Below are 17,955 nucleotides of genomic sequence, written 5' to 3' on the forward strand. Positions count from 1 at the left end.
ACACCCTCGAACGGCTGATCGTTGAGGCAGTAAATGCGTTTGGGTTGGGGTGCTCCAATGTCTTTAACAACTGCTGCCACTTGTGGGTGAATAGTGCGCTGGTCGGTGGACCCGAAGCCTCCGGTTCGGGGAACGTTTCTTCCCCCTGCCGGAAGGGAGTAGGGCACAAGTATGAGTTGCGCCCAGGCATCTCCCTGAAACAGCCGTTTCGGGAGATGACTCCACAGTTGAACATGGATAATTCCACCATAGTCCGAATCCACCACCCCAGGCACCACAAACAGGCCCTGCTTGCTGGCGGACGAGCGGGGTAGGACAAGGCCCACCATGCCCTCCGGCAGCGGGCCCTGAATCTGGGACGGCATGAGGAGGACCTCCCCGGGGAGAGTGATATCCATATTTTCCTGATTAACAAGGTCAATCCCCGCACTGCCCCTTGTGGCGGCGGGGGCGTCGTGCACGGAGAGGGGCGCGGCCTTGGGTCTCGGGCTGGTCGCAGGCCCGCCTACTAGTTTCCCGGGGGGTTGTCTCGGTTAGCAGCCAAGACCCGGCTGTCACCCCCGGCCAAGCGACACTGCGCAGCCCAATGGTAGCCCTTTTTGCATTTCGGACACAGCGTGCGGGGCCTCTGGTCTGTCCGGGGCTTGGGTTTGTTTTTACACATGCCCCCCGCAGGGGCCCGACACTCCCGCCAAAAATGTCCGGGCTTCTGGCAGTTAAAGCAGTTCCCCTGAGGCTTCTGCCCCTTGTGCAGGGCAGCTGCCAGCAGGGCCATCTGATGGGTCTGAGTGCCTACGTCAGCACACGCCTGCAGCAATTCTGCCAGGGTATACCCGGGGCGCCCGACCACTGCCTGCATGGCACGGCGGCAGTCTGCATTGGCATTTTCGTAAGCCAATTTTATCATTAGTTCAGTCTGGGCTTGCGGGTTATCAATCTGCCTCTGGACTGCCTCTTGGAGGCGGTCAATAAACTGGTGGAATGGTTCGGTGGCACCCTGCCGAGTAACCGCAAAGGACTTAGAGGACTCGCCTGCAGCGGGGACCCTGCGGAACGCGCGACGGACACACTGGCCAATGATGGGAAAAGCTACCCGGGGCGTGCCCACCGCCTGCTCAGGGATGCTCGAAAACTGCCCTGTGCCATATAACTGCTCAGCAAGATAAGCCCCCCCACCTTGCGCTGCTGCTGCAAGCGCCTCTCGCTGGTACTCGCTATCCCACACAACGTATTGCGCGGGAGACAGCACCATGCGACACATGTCTTTCCAATCTTGGGGGAGCAAGAAGTAACCGTTTGACACACCTTCCAAGATCCCCAGGGTGAAAGTGGACCGCACCCCGGTCTCACGAACTGCCTTGCGGAGCTCGCGCAGAACTGAGTAGGGGAGAGCCTCCCAGTCCACTATCTGCCCCCCATTTCCATTATCCCGCCAAGAGACGGGAAACGCCTCGAACTCACACTTGGATTCCTCATCGGTCAAGAGACCGGCCTCACGCGCTTGCCGCACCGCCGCGGCGACAGCGCCCCCCTGCCCGACCGGTAGGCAGGGGGGCGCCGCCACGGGCGGCGGCGCAGGGAGGGTCAGCTGTGGGCAGGAGGGGGGTGGCCCATCACCTGGGGGCAAAAGGGGGACCGGCTTGGGGCTGTTGGGGCCGATCCCCTCCAGTGCCTCCTTACAACGCTGCCAGAGCAGCAGGCACTGAACTGGGGCACGGGGTTTACTATACAAGGTGATCCCAATCTGTATCCAATCAAAAAGCTGCAATGACCCGCAGTCTGGATACCAGGGGCACTGGCGATCTATTTCCCTTAGGAGGTCCTCAATATGAGCGACCGGGACAGCGACACATGATCGCTGTCGTATAATCTCTTGTAACTCTCTTGCGTGCTCCTTCTGGGCACTGGAAAGTTTCCCCCCCATACTCACGAATAAGGGGCGGCAAACAGCCGCGGGCGCGCTCGGCGTATCCAGCCGGTGAGTAGAGGGGTATCATGTCGGGGTCACCAGCTGTGGTGACGACGCAGGAAAGGAAACAGAACGCCAGGTCTGTGGTAGCTAGAGAGCTTTACAAGCCTCTTGCAAAAAGCCTCCCAGGAAAACTTTTCCTGGGGTTTTTATTTCTCTCCTTACTTTGTTTACAACTCTTCTTAGTGGTTACATTCTTGCGCATAGAAGAGCCAGGCAGTATACATGCACATAAGATAACGAACCCATCTCTTGAGCGCGTGAACACCAGCTGCGAGGGTACAATCAAATCAGCCAAATAAGTTTCCCAAACACAAACGCTGGATTGAAGGTCACTCCTGCCTCGTAGCCATGGGAGCAGTTTGCCGCGCCTGTGGACTGGCGATTCGGGAGCTATGCATCTCTACAACATTCATTAATGTTGGTTATACATGCAGTCACTGTGGGTTTCAAAGAAGAGACTGCAAGGAAATTAATAATTTTGTATTCAGGGTTTGGATGGCATTCAGTACATAAGGGATCAGATCGGGCCACATATTGAATGATGAGGATAAAAAGAATTGTTAAATAGCCTCCTTTCTTGAGGATCATCATCCCGTGCACTGAATGAGGCATATGTCCTGATTGTATGTGATCATTTATTTAAAGCTATCTTAAAGCAAAAGGAGACAGAATTCAGGTTGCCTGGGAATTATTTAACTTTCAAGAGCTTGACTCTGCAATCTAAATTATGTTCTTTTAACACCATTGTAATTTTACATTGTACACACATTTTATCAGACATTTTATTAAAACGTATACACATATATGTGTGAATATACACACACATGCCACAGTAATACAAGAAATTTTAACTAATTTGCTGCTTGTGGAGGAAAGGCAGTCCAAGGTTAACCTCCAATAGAAAAATATTTTGAAAATGCCTGCCAATTAGTGATTGCCAAAAGCCAAATATTATAATATGAAGAAATATTTTTATAAGCAAGGGAAAAATAAATAATTGGCCGGCATTTTTAGAATATTTCCCTATAGAAGGTTATAAGATCGTCAGTATTTAGTAGGCTGTTTAAAAGATTATTCTTAATTTAATTGTGCCTGCTGGTCTGATGCTGTTTTTAAAAGCTTTTTTGACATTCTTTATGTCTTCTCTCAAGGATGAGAGAAAAATTTCTTTGTACGGCACCAAACACGTTATCTGCACTGAACAAGTAAGAAATGAGTAAGAGGCAATGTAAGAAGTTACATCTTACTTTTCTGACAAATCTTTCAGATATTCTGTTTCTTACTTGTTAATTTGCTTTTTTATACAAACTGTCATAAACAGGGCAGAAGTCAATCCAGTTATTCTTGCTGTCTGGCTGTTATAGCAACTTGAAATGACCTTGCTGATCTTATATGTTGGGTTTTTTTAACCATGATTGTTGCAAGCAAGGTGTATTTTTATTTTTTTCTCTATCTTTCTGTAAATAATCTTTTCTTCGAGCATTTCAGACAGGGATCTGAACAAAACTGAGATTGTCTGTCATAGGGTTATAAACTATATAAAACTTTACTCAAGTTCATCTTTGCTGTTCCCTTTATAATATCTTACAAAGAATATCATGTCAGTGTGTTGTCATTATTGATTATAACACTGTCCTGACCTTTCTTGACTTCTGTTTGTATCAGACATGTTTTGCACTGACACAGTCATCTACCATGAGAGATGCAGTGTTGCCTAGTGGATAGTGCACTGAACTAGGACTCAGAAGTTATAGGTTCTATTCCTGGTTGTGGTACTGGTTTTGGGAGTGACCCTGGACAAGTGATTGTGCCTCAGTTTGCCTCTATGTAATGGGGATAATGATACTTACCTCCTTTGTAAAGCACTCTGAGAGTTACAGATGAGAAGTGCTGTAGGAGAGTTAGGTCTTATTATTATTGCACCATATCTGTTTATTCTGTCTGCGGAGCTAGATTCTAGTATACTTTTATTGGGATTGGATTAAAAGTCTCATCTTGGTTCTCTTCCAAATCGTGAGTACCTTGGTATTCACCTTGCTTAGTTTTAACAGGAAAATGGATCCTTTCAATGTTCGTTTGTGTCACCAGATGGCACCTTCCACATTGATTGTTAATTACTCTTTTTTTTTTTTTTTACTATAATTAAAGTGTAGTACTTGAACAGTGGGTCTCTCACCTCTTGGGAGACTACTATGAACCACTGGGCTAAAAGTTATAAGGTGAGCATCACCTCCTCTGACCAGATTTTGAATGGGAACCAATCTGGTAGGTGGCCTCCGAGCACACCTGCCGGATCAGGATCTGCACGTGAGTTAGGCAGCCAAAGGCCTATCTTCCCTTGGTTTGTCAATCACTCTGGGACTTAGGTGGAAGACAGGTGTTTGGATACCTAGAATTAGGTGGCAGTGTGCATTCTCTGAGGCAGAAACATAGGGCCCTAGGGAACTTTCTCCTTGAAAACTTAGAGGCCAAGTGAATTTAGGTGCCTGCAGGGCTTTGACAGGAGTTTTGTGCTTTGCAGTGATCCCAAAATTGGGACTTAGGTGCCTAAAACATGGACTTAGGCATCAATTTCTTTTGTGCATCCAGCCCTGTGGCTTTACTGCATGTTTGCATAGTGCAATAGAGACATTGATCCCTGACTGGGACCCTGAGGTGCTACTGGAATAAACAAATGATAGTAATTCAAGAATAATGAATAACCTGTGCCACTATTCTTCTTGAAGCAAGATCATCCATTTAGTCACAAATATCTTTGCAAATATGATTTTTCATTATCCAATCAACTCTAGTTCTGAAACACCTGTTGGGATATTTTCCTTGTTAATCATCCTACACTTTCCTTTATCTATCCCATTACTTTTAGTAATACTCCCTTGGTGTTCTCAAATGACTTCTCTCAACATTTAACTCAATATGTTGATTTGCCGAGTTGGCTTTGAATATTTTAACATCTGGTCTAGTTTAATTTAAAAGAGATTCACTAGGAATGTGTTATATTTAGTGTATAGGATACTAAATTTCTACATGAATGAGGACCAGTTAACAAAATAATATCATTCAAATCAACATGTAGACTTTTTGGATTAGTGTATCTGCCGTATTCGGCACTGTAGGCAGATACACTAATCCAAAGTAGGATAGTAGGCACTGTCAACCTAAAGATGAGAAAAAATGCTATCAACTAAGTCACTTGGTGTCAATGTGGTCTCTTCATTACTCTGTATCAATGTTATTGTTATATCATTATAAGAAATCTACAGAATTGGTGAAAGATCAGGGGGTCAGTAAATGGTACCACCCATATAGCTGAGAAAACATCCCCAGTTGATGCACAGTATTTCCCATCCTATGAATATCAGAGTGTTTTCAAATTATCACATTGGCAAAACAATTGGTTAATTTGGATTTGAAATAATAATGGTGTCTGAGGATTTTTCATGCCAATATTACTGTTCTTAACTGATCACAGGCAGTATGGTGTTTTTGTTTTTAAGAGGGGGAAGAATTGTTTCACCTTTTGTTCTGCTTGCTGGCAATATACCAAATTCTAATGCACTGTACTGCTGCCTCAGACTTGTTAGGGTGTGCTGTTTGCTAGGATAAACATGATTGAGGAAATATGACATCAGTAACCCAGTGCAACACACCATCTGGGAAAACTGAAGAAAAATGCTTTTTGTATACTGCAAATAAAGAAGCAGTGCACTTTCAGAAAATAAACAGGAACATTTTCAGACCATTTTCTTTAATGCCTAGTCCATCTTGCGGTGGAACTTAGCTAATGGAATTTAGTTAAACATTCTGTTGGCAATAAAGAACCCCTGGTGGTGTTGGCCTCACATTGTTTAATGGAGTTAAAGGGGAAATTACTTTCCTGTAGATATCATTCAAATGGTTCCTACTCCTGGGTCTTGCACTTGTAGCACAAGGCAGAAGGGAAATCCCCTAGCTTTCAAAGGCTGTTGATCCTTTGAGGCACTGGTAGGTTACACTGATGCCTAGTGTAAAATGTGAAATAAATACAGGAAATACAGGTTTCACATACAAAGCAACTTGCCAGTGCCGCTGTGTCATCTAATATGTTCTGCTTCACTTCACTTCATCTAATGTTTATCGGGAACAGAAAGCAAAGTGCTCCCTAACCTCCAAAAATCAGTAGTTCAGCATGGAGTTCTCACTGTGTCCCATTGGGATGCAGTGACTGCCTCAGCTTCCCCTCACCACTGTGCCTTGGTTTGATAGGATATTTTATATTAGCCAGGGATCAATCTCTCTCTTTCTCTCTGTAGAAAGACCCCACAATAAGCGCAGCCTATTCTCTGGTCTCTTTGTTACTGGGGAACAGGAGCTACCTTAGATATCTTGCTTCCTCTTCTCAGCAAATCTTATTTTGTAGCCTGCAGTCACATGTTCCCTCAGAATGATGAATCCCATGATGTCTTGCTGCTTGAATAGGATTGTGAGAAGCCATATACCTTCCTTATGGGACTCAGAACACCCTGTTAAACTGTGCTAGAAATATTTACTTATTTTAATATATGCATACCTGAAAGGCACATATCTCATCCTCTAGACACTTCTCACAAAATTGTATATAGCACAATTCTTACAAAACCAACTAATTCTGTAGCTTATCCTGTCCACATATCAACTGAAGAATTGATCTAAAAATTCACCATTCTGTACTCTCCCTAAAGACTACAGAAAATAATTTGCAGATCAACAAATTCAGACCTAGCTGGTCTCTGGTGTACGTGAGTGCCAAATTCTTCCACACTTTTTATACGTTAATAAACAATAGCGTGAATAATATCTAGAAATCAACAGGCTGCCAATTCAAATCACACAACACCATTCACTGTGAGTTGTACCTATCCTGGCATATGGATGTCATGACCAGAAAGTCAGTAATTGAAAACAAATGTTTCATTTCCCAACTCTAAGGGGAAGGTTGGAGGATGGAAAACAGCCAAAAACCCTTGAGTACCAAGGGAGATCCCACCTGCCTTGTGAAAAAGTACTACTGCTAAAAGCAGGAACTCAGCCAATGCTGTATCTTCAGAGAAAACAGTAAGAGTGTGTTAGGATACATTTCAATACATAGCTGGCAATACCTTGCACTGACTGGGAGAGGGACAGAATCACCTAGTGCATTTCTCATCTTTCACTTCAATTATTTTCAGGTAGTGCTGACTGTGAACACACTTTGGAACCCTAACCTCTGCAGCTAATTTAAATCTCTTAGAATGATGTACAGTAATGAAGAGAACCCTTTTATCTTTCTTAGCTGCATTAGACTCTGCAATGCTGACAGAAGCAAAATAGACAGAAGAGTGACTTTTTTCATTAAAACAAGTCAATCTGAGTCAGGTTAAACATAGAGAAGAGGTTTGATGAATAAGATGCCACCATTTTATACTGTGACTTTCTCCCCCTCTGGCAGCGTCAGGGGTGTATGGAGAAACTGGGTCTCCCACATCCCAGGGATTGCTCTAACCACTGGGCTAAAAGTTATACGGTGGGCACCACAATCTCCTCCTCTTGGCTTCTTGGGAAAAATGGCATAGGCGCCTAAATCCAGGAGAGGGTTCACAGCTGAGAATAACAAGCAGAGATAGGTATCTCCTTGCAACCCAGATTTAGGCAACTATCTCCATGAGAGAGGTGAGGCTTAGGACACATCCCTCTTGTTAGCATCTCCCATTGGCAAGCTTACACGGCTTCCCACCTAGTGTGCTGGCTTATATGAATCACAACCCTATTTCTCTCCATTTTTTTAGTTCACGAGCCTTGGCACCTAATTCAGGCTTTGTGAATCGCAGTGATTTAATGGGCATGTAAAAGTTAGGTGCTATGATTCTCAGTGTTACAACACCTAACTTCTTTTATGCATCTAGTCCCTACCTAAAAGATCTTGTAACCTTAGTATAATGATAACATGCAGCAGGTGGATGAAACAAACAAACAGATAGGAGTCAGGGAGAGAAAGAGGTAGGAATAATAAAGCAATTTTTTATATACTAGCTGTGTGCATAATCTAACTTGTCACCTGCCTAGCTGTTATCGACTGGCAGTGTTCTGTATTCCTCTCAGCAGAAATGATTATTAAGAGGGGATGTGGGACAGGATAAGGTCGTGGCTTTACACATTTCTTTTCTGGGAGTCTGCATTGTGCACATGAGAATGATTGCCAGATATTGATGAAAATGTCTGTGAATTCTAAAAGTCTGAGGAATTTTATCCTGAATGATTCATTTGACAACATGTATCAAAAGTGCAATATGCTCTATTGACGATTCTCTTGTTTCAAAAGTTTCAGTCATCTAGTCAGTGAGTAGAGCCATAACCATGAGCCATGCATGACTATTCACCTAAACAAAAAGGATGGTCTGGTGGTTAGGACAATAGCCTGGGACTTGGGAGACCCAAGTGCTGCTCCCTTCTCCACTACAGGCTGCCTTACAAGACACTTAGGCCAAGATTCTGACAGGTAGTTCAGCCCTTAGCTTTCACTGAGATCAGTAGTAGTTAGCATCTAAAAACCTTTGAGGATCTGAGCCTTAGTGTCTCTCTGCTTCAGGTCCCCATCTGTAAAATGGAGATGGTAAAAATAAATTTCTATGTCACCTGGATGTTAGGAAGATAAATACCGCAACAAAGTTACTGTGCTGCCTGGCAGCATGAGTCGGAGTTTCTTGACACATCCACAGAGAGCATCTCCAGTGTGAGGCTGCACCACAGTCTCAAGAGGTATCTCTGAAACAAATTGCCATGGGTGAAGAGCAAACCTGCACCAGCAGCAGGAGAGGAGCTTCAGCTGTACCCTCTTCTATGCCCTCTTCCAGTAACAAAAAGCTTTTGTTAAATGTAATTATTCCAGGGACTTTGCATGCCTCTGCTAACCCTCCAATAAAGAGATTGTGAGGTCACAGTACGTAAAGTCTGTGAGAGGTTCAAATACCACAGTTACATATAAATAACATAGCTAAAATCACACATCATGAATAACAACGAATGAATAGTTTAAATGAACAGCCCAGAGGCTGAAAATTGCTTGTCCATGCTATTCAGTGAATGTAACAATGAATATGTTGTAAACAACGTTCACTTACAAACCAAGTAAAGGATTAAATTTGCAGTTAAAATATTTTCAGCAAATGATTCAACTAGCTCGTATCTGGATCTACACATTCCTACCACCATCATCATTTGGGAGTGCACCAAGGACAACATTGTTTTGGCAGGATCATCCTTAAGAGGCCCTGACCAGCAGCAGGGCTGTCATTAGGCATATGCAGCATATGTGGCTGCCTAGGGCACCTGAAAATTTGGGGCACCACTGGGTCTTAGTGTCCACCGTCCCGGCTTTCCTATCCCTGTTCTGACCCTTCCTGCAGGCTCCCACAGCTAGCTGCTGCAACCTGTAAAAAGCAACAGAGGGTCCTGTGGCACCTTTAAGACTAACAGAAGTATTGGGAGCATAAGCTTTCGTGGGTAAGAACCTCACTTCTTCAGATTCAAGTAATGGAAATCTCCAGAGGCAGGTATAAATCAGTATGGAGATAACAAGGTTAGTTCAATCAGGGAGGGTGAGGTGCTCTGCTAGCAGTTGAGGTGTGAACACCAAGGGAGAAGAAACTGCTTCTGTAGTTGGATAGCCATTCACAGTCTTTGTTTAATCCTGATCTGATGGTGTCAAATTTGCAAATGAACTGGAGCTCAGCAGTTTCTCTTTGGAGTCTGGTCCTGAAGTTTTTTGCTGTAAGATGGTTACCTTTACATCTGCTATTGTGTGGCCAGGGAGGTTGAAGTGTTCTCCTACAGGTTTTTGTATATTGCCATTCCTGATATCTGACTTGTGTCCGTTTATCCTCTTACGTAGTTACTGTCCAGTTTGGCCAATGTACATAGCAGAGGGGCATTGCTGGCACATGATGGCATATATAACATTGGTGGACGTGTAGGTGAATGAGCCGGTGATGTTGTAGCTGATCTGGTTAGGTCCTGTGATGGTGTTGCTGGTGTAGATATGTGGGCAGAGTTGGCATCGAGGTTTGTTGCATGGCTTGATTCCTGAGTTAGAGTTGTTATGGTGCGGTGCGTGGTTGCTGGTGAGAATATGCTTAAGGTTGGCGGGTTGTCTGTGGACGAGGACTGGCCTGCCTCCCAAGGTCTGTGAAAGTGAGGGATCATTGTCCAGGTTGGGTTGTAGATCACTGATGCTGCATTGGAGAGGTTTAAGCTGAGGACTGTAGGTGATGGCCAGTGAAGTTCTGTTGGTTTCTTTTTTGGGCCTGTCTTGTAGCAGGAGGCTTCTGGGTACACGTCTGGCTCTGTTGATTTATTTCTTTATTTCCTTGTGTGGGTATCGTAGTTTTGAGAATGCTTGGTGAAGATCTTGTAGGTGTTGATCTCTGTCTGAGGGGTTGGAGCAGATGCGGTTGTACCTCAGTGCTTGGCTGTAGACGATGGATCCTGTGGTGTGTCCGGGGTGGAAGCTGGAGGCATGAAGGTAGGCAACCTGGTGACTCTTACTCCAGAGGGGATCTAGTAACTTAAAAGTGAAAAAGCCTTCCAGCCTGTCAGACCTATTAGCACAACATTGAAACTGTTAAAGAGCCATTCAAGTGTTAATGAAGACATTTAACAGGCATTAGCCAAACCCCAGGTATATATGGCCAGTTTCTGAATTTACTGACAAAACCAGTTGTGCATTATTGTAGTATTTACTCAGAACATGTTAGTCTACAGGACCTTAGTTTAAAATTTGCTTTAAAAAAATTTAATATTTCATTAGTGAGTTGGTGAAGATTATAAAATCACATCTCTAAAAATTCCTTGCATTTTTAGATGCACAATCTGAATATTCATCTTTAGCCTTTTATGCTTGAATCTTCAGACATAGTTTTTTAAATAAATCCTTCAAAAGATCACCCTTATCTAAAATACACATTTTAATTTTAATTACTATAGTAAAAAAAAATTTCCTTCCAAAGTCTTCCTGTCCTTTCTGTCCATCCCTTTTGCCTTTCACCCGCCCTCCCCCTTGAAGAGAGCCCTTAAAGGAACAACACCCCTTTCCTTCCAAATAGCTGGTCAAAGTCTTTCCCTTTCTTTATTTCTGACTATCCGATGAACTAGTTTTAAGAGAACCGTCCAGCAAAATCAGTACCTTAGTAAGATATAAAATCCCTTGTTATGCCTAAAATCTTTGGAAACATATTTTTTAAAGTTGGTGAAATTTCATAAACATGTCTATTTTATGTAGATCACACAAAGTAAAATTAGTGTTCCCTTTTTCTAAAAGCAATGCACATTGGTATGAACACTCTAAACCCCTGTGACTGATTAATTTAAAATAATGTCTTTGTTTCAGTGAGTTAAATATGTAGCAATCTGGAATGATTACTTTATGAAGGCTTAAGAGTACATTTAAAATATAAAATCAGCTTAGAAATACTGATTAAGAAAATGTAAAAGAGAGAAAAGCTGCAGCATGTATTCCATAATATTTAATGTTGTATTCAGCAAGACAGCTGATTACTACAAAGTTTGTGCAAATAAATCTCTGACAAACTTCAGGGCATATCAAAAAACCTGTGACTGACATCTTCTATTCCCAAGTTTAGTGCTTTTAATTAGGTACCATGTCCATTCTGTGTGAAGGAGAGGGTACGTGGGTCTCTGCGGGGAACTGTGACTCTCCGTAACCATGAGGCGGGCCGGGCATCTCGCTATCCTTTGCTGCCTCTTCCACCCCCTCCCCTCGGCTGCAAGCCCGGGCTGCCATTGGGCATAGGGGCACCAGTTTAATAATACTGCATAGGGCCTCATAAATCCTAAGGAGGGCCCTGGTCAGCAGACCAACTCCTTCCCACCATCCTCAGGGAATGCATTAGGATCTGTGGCCTCCTGAAGAAGAGGACTAAAAAGGATTCGGGGCCCTGGCAGACCTGCTTGCTTCCCAGTGCAATTACTATAAATCAGTCTTTAAAATATAAAGAGTGAATCTGGAAGGAGCTGACTGTTTTAGATTTTAAACTTCTCTCCCGCAAAAAAGAAAATTTTATGAATAACATTCTTGGCATTATAGTTCGTCAGTTTGTTTGTAGAAGTTTATCATAGAAAAGAACATTTCTCTGCTTCATATTATGTTAAAAATAACTGTGCTTTAGCACAATAATAATAAACTGTGTAGACAATCTATGCCAGCATTGTCATAATGTCCCTTCAAAAACCCTTTAGTTTGGAAATTTTAAAGCAGAACTATGGAGAGGGATGCAGTAAATCTGTCATGCATTGTCAGGTTAGAAATCTGTTTTTTCCCAGGCACACATGTTTAAGTCCAATAAGTAGTAACAGGAGTTATGCATGCACGTTACATGGAGAATTGAAAGTCTTTAACAAGTAATCATCTGTCCATAATTTAACCATAACGTACATGGGGCTTACTGTGGCAGTGACACAGATTAATGCAATTCATTTTTCACAGGTTGTAGACTGTCTTGCTGCCAAAATGCCTATAGGGCAGGAGATGAAATTGTACCTGAAGTGGCACCAAACTGACAGGGCAGGCTGGTAATTATTATCTAAATCTAGATTTTACTAGCCATTTTATGGGTCAGGGAATATCTAGAGACACACATGTTTTATACCTTGAGATTGAAGGTGTTGACCTACCAAGTCAGCCATAAAGCCATCATTAAGATAAATGCAGTGTGCCCACAAAGACTTAAATAGAATGGAGCAGGATGGTTTATTACTGAAGGCTTTTACCTCTCCCACATGTTCCCATTGTGCTGAAGAAACTATTAAGAAATAGCATGTGATCCCAATCATCCTAATGATTCCGAATAAACTATAAATAAATGCATTGATTTTGTAAAGTTAATGTTTACTTAACTGTACTGACATCTATTTTGCCAATTGATTCAATAAGGTGAAAGAAACCAAATCTCATCTGATTTTCTGTATATAAGTTTTTAATTTAATTTCAGCAATCATCTTACACTTTCCAAACAAGCATTGACAATTTTGTTTTGACTTATGATCTGATTCTGCAAAGGCTTCTGCACATGCTTAAGTTTAAGTACCAGAACATTTCTACTGAGTTCAGTGAGACTACTGTTTTTGCAGAATTCGGGCTCTAATTTGTATAACTGGTAGTTATAGCCAAATACAATATGTTATTATTACAGAACACACAGAGAAATAAACACAGTCTATTCACATGCCACCACAAAGCTCACTTCTATGTGATATACTAAATATGCCATCTTTCAGTCTTTGCATTTTCAGGTAGTCCCTGTTCTCAGGGGGAACCAAACTGGGACTAAGTATTATTTTGATATTTTTTCTATGTATTGGCTCTTATTATTTACACGTCATTCAACCTGTAGACACCCAACACTTACCACACTTAGATTTAATTGAACAATTTGATTGTAAAAGGATTGAGGATTAATGTCAAACATTCATCAGAAAAATACTGACCTAAGTGAACAACAAGCACATATGTGTATGCTTTCCAGTTCTAAAAGTATTTACATCTTTTATATGCCTTTACTCTTTCATGTATCTGACACACAAAAAATACTCTCCCACATCACTCACTTAAAAAATGAAAATTCATCTCATTTATCAGATGATGGTTCAGTAGATTATAGAAAACTTCTCATATAGTGGGCATAGTTAGAAAACTACTTTTTGCCTTGTAACTGGTAAGTAAACTATTACTAATGATATACCCCCATTATAACTGAAAGGAATAGGTACTCATACCAGTAACATCATTGCTCCCAGTACAAAGGAAGACACTTTAATTGTGCCCTCTGCATGATGTTTATATGTGGCAATCGGAAATAGTGAGAACAAGAAGGAAGAGCATACAAAATGAGTGAATTCAACTGCTGAGTCAATCTTTAACTTTAAAAACAATACTGATGAAGAAAAAAATCAGGTCCCACACACTACACTTTTGTAGGGTTGCCCCGACTGCTCTGTGTCCATTGAGTTACTGGTTCTATTTGAAATAACCAATTTTCAATAATCTCACCTTTAATTGAAGACCAGAAATAGACCCTCATCAGGTTCTCTCTTTTGGGTTCTGAGACCAATTTTCCTTACTCTCACAGGTGAAGATTTAGTATGTGTTCCAGGCCACAGTACAATGGCTGTATATTACACCATGACTTTGGTAACAAAACAAATAATAAAAAAAGATTTCCCCTATGAAATATCTACCCAAGCCAATCCGTTACTGAGTGAACTTTTTCTATGACTTTTGACATGTTAAGAGTACTGAAATACAGAGTATAGGAAGTGACCTGAATCTTTGAGTGGCTTTAAACTATTAGTATTATTAAATGATTGAAAACACTTTTATTTTAAAATAAAATATATTTTGTTTGCAATAATGTGATCAATATTTTTCTATAAAATCATATTTGTGTTTTGACGCCATCATGATATATCCGTCATTAGCCATGGCAAACAAGCATCCCTGGTCATTTCCCAGAATTATGAAGTGATGCAATTAATTCAGATTACCAAAAAATCAGCAGATTTTAACTTTCATTTATGGAGAGATGAAGTAATACAGAGGCCCTACTAGAAAGCTTCTCTGGAAACTCCCATTCTAATCCTGTTATAATCCACACTGATGTAAATAAAAATTCAGTCAAAAGCTACATACACTAATAGGACCAAGTTTCTAGATATTGTTATAAGCAAAGGAGGCACCGAAATCTGATATCAAAACACAGCAAAGAAAACTGGCTTGACCACTGAACAGGACCCCAGGTTAATCTAGTCTGTCTGCCTATTTGTAATTGTGTAGTGGAAAACTTTAAATGGAGGAAATGGCTGCTGTTAGACAAGCATTCAGATGTGTATTAAGGAAACATAATATTAGAGTAAATCCAAAGGACATGACTATTTCAAACACAGCAGGCACCAGCCTTAAAAACCTTGGGATGCCATCTACTGAGATCCCTGGCCCTCAGAGGGGTTGGAATTCAGACCTTTCCCTAACAGCTGGTTTCCCAGTGACTGCTGAAGCTGAGTTCAGATGAGCCTTTCTCTTTATGGTTGTTGGTCCTTTAAATCTGGGGAAGACAAGTAGCTGCAGTGACCATTTTGCATCTAATTAATACAAGCTCAGTTGGGAAATATTAATTTGGGAAATGAATATTCATACCTCTGATTATGTTCTCTCTGTCCTTCTCTTTCTGTAATCTCCTATCTAATAATAATATCCAGTACTTTTATACAGTTTTCATCAATAGATCTCAAAGTGCTTTACAATGGGTGGTAAATATCATTATCTCCAGTTTACAGATGGGGGAAATGAGACATAGTGTGGTGAAGTTACCTGCCTAGCAGACCAGTGGCAGAGTCAGGAATAGTACCCATGTCTCCTGAATCCCTGTCCACTGCTCTGTTCACTAGGCCACACTGCCTCTAAGTGGATCTAATTTTATGAAAATAATTGTACTGTACTCATCAGACTCTTGAAGTGTTTTGCAAAATAACTGAAAAGCAAAAAACCACATTTTCCCCTCCTTTTCACCTTGATTTCTTCTCTGGCTCCTCTTTCCATATCCATGTTCTATATTCTTTACTGCTCAACAGTTACTTTGACTGAGACAAGAGAATTAATTGTCAAGATGGAAGCTGCAATCATTCCCAACTTAGCACAAGCATTAGCTTTTAACATTGAAGAAATGCAAAATACCTGGCAGCAATCACTTATTAATTTCACAGTGAGAGTGGATAGCCTTTGGGATCAGCTTGAGGGTAGAGAACAGCTGGTGGTTACAGTGCAGGGCTCAAACATTACTGTGCAGAAATGCTTGCAGTCATTAGAAAATAAAGTTATAATCTGGGAGAAAATAATGAAGATAATGAAAAAGGTAATAGACACAACAAGATAAGGATAATTGGACTGCCCGAGGGAACAGAAAGCCAAGATCTCGTGGAGTTCTTTTTCTGGCTACAAATACTTGAAATCCAGGAAAAGGGGACAGATTCAAATAGAAAGAGCAGACTCTGGTATTTTGGCAAGGATGGCATGTGCCTGAGATCAATAATAGTTGAACTGCATAACTATAGAGACAGAGAGCTGTGGCAATTAAAATTAAAAATGTTAAATACTAAAGGGCAAATATATCCTTCTTCCAAGACTTTTCTCCACATCTGCAGCACCACTGTTTTCCCTGTGCCACCTACACAAAACAGAAATATGGTCTTTCTCATTTAATTCAACTTTCCCTAAAACACAGACATAAAAGATTAGACTCTCTCAACTTGATCCTCCTGACAGACCTAAAGAAGAAATGCTAGTATGCTACAGTGATAGACATATTAGAAATGTGTGGATATGTGGCCTCTCAGAGCCAATGATGCTATCTCTGACCTGAGTTCTTTGGGGGTAATCATGCAGTACAAGTCTTTCAAGATCTGAAGGTCTTCAGTCTCTTCTACTGGGCAGCATAAATTACAGGTTCCTCAATTATATCATTTAAGTGTGATGTGTTCAGTGATTGTTACTTTCTGGTCAAGAATACTTTGTCATCCCAAAGTAGGTAAAATTCTGTAAGTTGACTCATCTGTTGAAGTGGAGACTTTCACGTTGCATGGAGGTTTTTATCTTTAGTTTGAGTCAGAGATGAGTGTCATGGGCTTTTGTAGAGTGATTTAAAGTGGGTATGTAAAGTTCTTATAAGTCTTGGTAATGTCACAATATCTACTGAGTGTAAAGCAGTGACACACAAGCTTTATCAGCCAAATAGCTACTTTGTTTGTGAACACAGTCTCCTAGGTAGAGAAGAATGTAACATGTTTAGTATGGTCTATATTTTCAATGGTGGCTAGTGATTTGGGGTGCCTCAATTTTTGGGTGCTCATATTGAGACACTTTGAAGAAATATAAAGTATTTGGATTTTCATGCACATTAAGTGAGCTCTAAAGAATGATTGCTTGTAATTTTTTTTAAACTATAGCACTTCAAGAAATTAAAAATAGATGAAGATATTTGCTTTGTGATTCATGTTGTAAGTGTTTAGAGTATCAAACATTTATTTTGGTGGAAAGAGGTTGCACAATTGTTTACTTAGATTTAATTGATGCATCCTTAATGAAATATCTTAAGCTTGGTGATTATATACATATAATTATACAACAATAAGTGAATAATTAATCAAAAGATGTAAACTTTGATAAAGATAAACCATTTACTGTGTCTGTGTTTCCTGATGCTGTAGTAGATTATTATTCCCCTTTTCTGTTGCTTTTCTCTCTGTTTGTAATTTTGCAAAATGAAACTTAAAAAGTTCTAAAGATCAGATGAAGATTGAGAACTATTGGATTGTTTATGAAAACTTTGTTATACATATATTTCTTTTTACTGCAGATCTAATGCATTTGAAGTGCTTGCACTCGATGGAGTTAGTACTGGGATACTTCAGTTTTATACAGCGCAGGAGTGTGCTGACTGGCTGAGAGCATTATCAACTAACATCTCTGATTTGACACTTCAAAATGTACGTTACTTTCTGCATATTTTCCTGAATTTGCTATATTTAAATTATTTTTAATTTCCCAAGCATAGTATAATAATTTGTATATAAGGTATAATATGTAAAACAAAAGAATGAGGCGGAAGAAACGAAATTGTAGTAGCATAACATTTTACCTTGAAGTCTCCAAGAAAATACAACCTTATTATATAATAGAGAACACAGAATCTCAAGGTGACTTTTTATTACTTTCAAAAAATTTGTAGGGCCCAATCGGAAAAGTCTTTTCATTGACTTCATTGAGTTTTGGATGAGGCCTAAATGTATTCTTTTTAAATTCTTGCAGTTAAAGTATGCTTGAAATCTGGTTTCAGAAGTTTGCATTACTTGTTTTGGAAATATGTGAAGAGAACTTTGTAACTAAAGTAGTGTAATTTAGGGCTGGTCTATATGCAGTTTTT

At 40.8% G+C, this 17,955-nt stretch overlaps 1 protein-coding gene across 5 annotated transcripts in view; it reads left to right on the forward strand.

Moving 5' to 3' along the window:
- Positions 1-17,955, forward strand: part of SNTG2 (syntrophin gamma 2) — a 461,693-nt gene that overhangs the window by 332,172 nt on the left and 111,566 nt on the right. For all 5 annotated transcript variants that reach the window (XM_054024597.1, XM_054024598.1, XM_054024601.1 and 2 more), the window contains one exon: positions 17,389-17,518. In XM_054024597.1, the coding sequence (XP_053880572.1) occupies positions 17,389-17,518 (130 nt within the window). The remainder of the gene's footprint in view (positions 1-17,388; positions 17,519-17,955) is intronic.

Source organism: Malaclemys terrapin, chromosome 3 (assembly GCF_027887155.1).
Source record: "Malaclemys terrapin pileata isolate rMalTer1 chromosome 3, rMalTer1.hap1, whole genome shotgun sequence".
Taxonomy (NCBI): domain Eukaryota; kingdom Metazoa; phylum Chordata; order Testudines; family Emydidae; genus Malaclemys; species Malaclemys terrapin.